The sequence below is a fragment of the Arachis ipaensis genome, chromosome B05 (genome assembly GCF_000816755.2).
Source record: "Arachis ipaensis cultivar K30076 chromosome B05, Araip1.1, whole genome shotgun sequence".
In the NCBI taxonomy this organism is placed as follows: Eukaryota; Viridiplantae; Streptophyta; class Magnoliopsida; order Fabales; family Fabaceae; genus Arachis; species Arachis ipaensis.
Window position 1 is genome coordinate 137,861,330 of NC_029789.2, and position 5,897 is coordinate 137,867,226.

General features: G+C 36.6%; 1 protein-coding gene across 1 annotated transcript in view; it reads right to left on the reverse strand.

The window, feature by feature from the left end:
- Positions 1-5,377, reverse strand: part of LOC107644392 (protein tesmin/TSO1-like CXC 5) — a 7,787-nt gene extending 2,410 nt beyond the window's left edge. Inside the window, exons 1-6 of the mRNA XM_016348233.2 lie at positions 4,634-5,377; positions 3,253-3,360; positions 2,342-2,519; positions 1,191-1,541; positions 709-809; positions 541-635 (exon numbers count right to left, since the gene is read on the reverse strand). Of these exons, the coding sequence (XP_016203719.1) occupies positions 541-635; positions 709-809; positions 1,191-1,541; positions 2,342-2,519; positions 3,253-3,360; positions 4,634-4,941 (1,141 nt within the window). The 5' untranslated portion in view covers positions 4,942-5,377. The remainder of the gene's footprint in view (positions 1-540; positions 636-708; positions 810-1,190; positions 1,542-2,341; positions 2,520-3,252; positions 3,361-4,633) is intronic.

Genomic DNA, 5,897 nt, shown 5'->3' on the forward strand with positions numbered 1-5,897 from the left:
TGAAGTAGGTTTAGTTGTGTTAATAATACTTGACTTGGATACATTTGATGAGAACTAGAATTTAGATAGTTTATTTTGTCATTTGTTAGTTTAAGAACACGATAAGGCAATGGCTTTGGTTTTTCTTGTGAATTTTTAGTTTTTAAGTTCTCTGTCTTATGTTTTATGGTGTGTTATGACTTAATGTTATGTTTATTTTGTTGAATTTGCTACTGCATTTGCAGAATTAATTGGATGCCTTACGAGGAGAAAATTGCTTAAATTGATTAGATTTTATAATTTATTACATTTGCAGTTTTTCTGCATTTTTTGTGCATATATATGTATTTTTTCGGTAGTCCGTCATTTCCCGCAACGCCATCCGCCATAGTTTTATGGTGGATTTTTAACTCACCACCAGGAGCCGCCATCCACAATAAAAAAAACTATGATGACTACTTAATACCGCTAAATTCATACATGGAAGAATAAAATAGAAGACCTTCACATGACATACCAATAGCATATAATTGGTGATTAGTGATTTAGATAGTCAAATACCTGTAAGTGTCTTTGCAGCTTGTCCAGATAGCAGCACCAAAACTGAGCAAAGCTCTTTCAAGTGCTGTGGTTGTATGATGTCTGCTAAAAGAGACCTTCAAGAATAATAATGTCAGTAACTAAAATGTGATAAATTTATCTTCATTTCATATATATGACCAAGTTTACCTGTATGAAAATTTTGAAGGACCAAGTGTTGCAGTTCCAACACGAGTGCCCGGAAGGGAGGGCAAGGATGGGGATGGAGCTGGACTTCGGACATGGTTTACCTGGTGAACAATAAAAAAGCATTCCATGATGATAGTGTATATAAGTCCAGCAATAAAACAGATACCAATGAGTAAATTCACTATAAACAGCGGCTAGGCAATGCGAATAACTTGTATATGGTTGAGCTTTTGGAGGAGTTGTCAAGTTATCAGGGTATTGAACCAAAAGTTTCAACCTCACTTAGTTTGATTCTTCTCATTCGAATTCTAAATTAGAAATTTCACACAATAAACTAAATCGAACTTGGTTATGAATATACTAATTTAACTAGCATTGGGAAAACAATTGTGCGACAAAAAACAGCTGTGCCAAATGAAAACATTAAATAATGTAAACTCAGCTTCAGTATGTGCACGTGTTAGGTTATGAGCAAGTTTTACCTGTTGTCCCAACTTGCTAACAGATGGTTCCTTGGCTGTTTGCCCAACGAAGATTTCCTGGCCTTTTCTTTTCTTGGATACCGGAGGTGATGAATAACCAGATGTACCAATTGCTCCAGTTATTGCAGCATTTGCTGCCTGCTGAATATATGTCATGTTATTTTGATCTCCATGAAACAAGGCCTGTCTCTCTTCGCTTCCCTCAAAATTCTTGCAGTCCATGCATTTACAATTTTCAGAACAAAGGATGTTGGCTTGGAAACACTCACAGTACTTCTTGAGACACCCTGATTTCTTACAGTGGCAACCCTTGTTATGCTTTCCTAATATTAAAACTTCACCAGCTTCCTCCTACATTTGTTTTCAAATTTAAACACTCAACAATAGAGAAACCAAGGATTTTTAAGTATACAATAAAAATTTATCCAACATATTTTTCTTGTACAAGGAATATACAGAGTTTAAAACACCTTTATTCGTCATTTATATAGAACATAAAAAAGAAACTTGCAAGTAATTTACTACGAAGAAACTCCTGTCGTTACATATACCATGAAAAGTCAATCTTCTTGCAAAGACACATTATTGTATCGGCATCGATTGAAAAAGAGTCGCTATGATTCAATTTAGCATTCTATATTGACTTTAAGAGTTTCTAAATAATTAAGGATGTAAAAAATAAGTAAATTATTTAACCGTGCCTAGAAAAGGAATAACCAATTAAAGTTAAGTTTTGGAGAAAATTAAGTCAACACAATGAAAGAGAAGGGGAAGAAGGCAACCAACGGAGACGGTAAAAATATTTAAACACGCTTGTCTAATTCTGTATTAAGAAAATGGTTTGACTCCAAGATTATGGATGACGCAATAGCTTAGATTTTGTCTCGGAAAAGAGCGTCACATGATGAAAAGTGATCTCCAATCAGAATATAGAAAACATACAGCCATAAAGCCAAAAAGAATGAAAAACATAAAGATAACAATGACAATATCTTGCGTCAGCAACAGAGATATAAACGACAATGTCATGCATCAGCATAAAGTTGCAATATGCGTCCAACCAAAAAACATTTTAATTAATAAAACCACTATATCTACCACAAAAAACATCAGATTACACAATACTTGACAAAAAAATTAGACCTACATACCCTGCTATCACGGGTTCCATGGGGGCTGCTTGCAATTTTCGGCCTAAATGCATTTGGATTGCGCTCTAAAGTAGCTTCAACAGCTTCTCGTCTAGCAGCCTCATTTTCAACATTGTTGAAACAATTTACACAATTGCAACCGTCGCAATATATTCCCGATGCAAAACATTCGCAATATCTGCTCAAAATATTGAAAAAAGTTAGCTCCATTTAACATTGTATTGCAGCCAATATGGTGCAATTGTACAATGAGCTCCAATAAAGGGAAATATGACTTAAACAATAGATATTTTGATATTCTGGAAAGGAAAGTATATTGCTGGACAACCAAAATTCAGATAAATTGAGCCTTTGACCATGGAACCAGCAATTTCATATTAAAACTACCCCATGCATAATAAATACATATGATATAGCCAGGGGAGTAATCATGGAAATAGAACAAGGAAATACACATAATATTATCCAGAATTATGCATTTAATTGTTATGCTCATCTATCAATCAAGGAAACTGATGAAAATCCAAGAAAAGAATGGAAGGTAACAATAAAAATCAAAGTTCTAGAATAAAATTAGTAATGCCTGGGCATTAACTCTGAGCACAAGAATGAAATCAAACAAAATAAAGAGTACGAAAAATGATAACCCGGTCATTAATATCTCTTTTGCATTAGTATGTAAGAAAAAAGAAAACCAATTTCTGACAATTAGTGAGCTAAAAATAGCAACATATACAAAATTAATATGAGCTCTTAAGAACAATTTTGTATTTCGTAGTTGCAACATAAAAGTGAAAAAAACAAGTATCCAAACATGCATACGTCTACAGAAAAAGCTTTCATAGGACCATCCACAGAGAGAGAGAGGGGGAGAGAGAGAGAGAGAGAGAGGGAGGGAGAGTTTTGCTTACAGCTTTAAACATTTAGAGTGTTTACAATTGCACTGCTTTTGCTTCTTTGGAGTAGCTTCCTTTATATCAAAGTTAGGTCTTGATCTTGATTTTGGAGATTCTGGTTTCCTGAAAAGAAAAGAAAAGAAAAGATAAATTAATACGAGACCAAAACATGTAGCTTGAGCTTTTCCTAAGGCCATTTGCATGCAATGTAGTCAAAGTGCATATCTTTGTATTTATTATTCACATATACATCAGTTCAATCAGAAACCATAATACCAAACGACCTACCATTTTACCATAATTGAGAAATACATGCTTCAATTTTCAACAAGTAACTTATGAAATTACACTGAATGAAGATCAATCAGATTGTATGAGAAATACTACTGTAAGACACAAAAACATAGAAAACTTGGTGTAAAAATTAGGGAAAATATTAGCAATAGAAGTATATTATTAAATAGTCAAAAAATTCTAATAAAATATTCGCCTTGAAAAGACATCAGGTAAACCTTAAAGTAAAGAAAAACATGCACGGATGCACCATCCCCGGTTACCATAACCGTTGCTCCCAGTCAAGAGGGAAACAAACCGCATTAAATGACCGGGATTTCGGTGTTCAAAAGTACTAACACAGCCACGAGACCGGAAAGTTTAATAAAATCATGTCGCTGATATCTCATAATCGTAACCCCACTATTAAAAGGCTAAACAAAAATAAAAATTACTATATACAACTTCAAGCTTGCTTGGTTCGTAATGCAGACATAAAAACATGAATTCAATGCACTTTGGCACTTTTATCAAAAGCGAGCTACTTTTCCCTCAGCTCTGCAGCTGTTTGCATTGAGAATGAGAAGTATCTTAAACAAGCATACACTTCATAATTCGGAAATCACCGTCGCAAGAAAATTATAATTTTGAAGTTACTAACAAGCTACTTAAAGTAATATTCAACTACCACCACCATTTCGTTTCACACAGAAACAGACCAATATAAGTCAATAAACAACTCGTTAAGCAGAGTGGAACTAAGAAAGAAACACATCAAAGCTAAGAGATGTGCATGAGGAAATTGCAAAGTGCAAACCAAAACATTGCACATGCATTGGTACCCCAAACAGAAAAATCAAAATCTTCCTCACAAAGCCACGATCCCACCCTGATACAGCCACACAAATTAGTTAGCTCAGTTAAAACAAATGCAACTCAAAAATACAAAGAGAGTGAAACCCAACATCCAATCCTATAATTAAAAAATACCACTTTCTTAACACAAATTCAAACCTTGTAAGAAAACACACAATCCAAGTTCTACAGTAAAAAACCTTCAGACATCAGAAACAGCACTGAATTAGCTCAAACAGCTTTAATCACAGTAATAACAAGAACTCACCCCACTTTCACTGCAGGTGCCTGCGGCGAAGGAACCGGCTTTACAACCACCGACGGCTGTGCCATAATCTGCGGCTGCGCCGCTATCACCGGAGCCACAATCTGCTTCTGCTGCTGCACCTGAACCTGAGAATGCAATCGTTGTTGCAATTGTTGTTGCGATTTTTTCTCCGGCAAGGCCGTAAAATCGAGCTGTCGGGCGAGTTTCTTCCCCGTAGGAGCCTCCACCGGCGTCGTTACAGCAGCATCCACCGATGACGTTGCAGTCTTTGAACCGCCATCAACCCCTCCTCCTTCACCTTCCCCCATCACACTCAGAACCCAAGAAAAGCAAAAAGATGTAAGGAAGAAAATCAAATTTTTCTCACACCCCAAGTCCCAAATTCCTCCCTTTCCTCTTACCCGAAAATCTAAAAACGCCAAAAGATGAAAACTTCACCCACCGATTCCGATTATTACCTCAGAAACTGAAAGAACAAAAAAACCCTAAACTAAAAAACTCTCACACCAGAGATTCCGCAGCTCCAAACAGAAGTCCCCCGATAAACTGCAAACAATTCGACGGAACCTCGATCCAAACACGCCGCACCAGAAAGTTCTTGAGAGAGAAAAACAAAGCCTTGAAAGAGAGAAATGGAAGAGGAAAAAAAATTGCGATTTTCAGAGGGAAGGGCTTCGAGGAAGAAGAAGAAGGAGGAGGAGGAGGAGCTGAGAGAAGAGAAGAACACACACTCCCTCTCTCTCCGAAGCTTTTGAAAATTCAATTTTTGTTTGTAAATTTTCAATGGTTAGATCTTCGCGTTTGTTCCATCGCACGGTTCAAGATGCGGAAATGAAAGGAACGGTCTTAATTCATAGAAGGGTTGTCCAACTTTTGATCTCGGCCGTTGGATTTAGGAGTGATTAAAAATAGTTTTGCAGGGCCGAAGCACGAGCGGGGTATTTCCCTCACGTGAGGGTTTATCGGGTGCGGCTGCCACCACCGGAGGTAGCTAGACATGACACGTGGCGTTTCTGCGATGCAGTCTTGTTTGGGTTACGTGGCAGATTTTGATTGGCGTTAGTATCTTGGGTTGAAAACGAGGGATTCCTTTTGTAATTTTTCATTGTGTTATTGTATTGTGGAGGAAGAGGGAGAATTATTATTATTTTGTTGAAAAAGATTCCTATGTTTTTTCCTCCGTTTAAAGTGAAAAATAAAAAGATGTTGGCGCTAAAATAAAGGGATCCTGACGAAGTTGTTGGTAAAAGTGGTAACTTCGTCT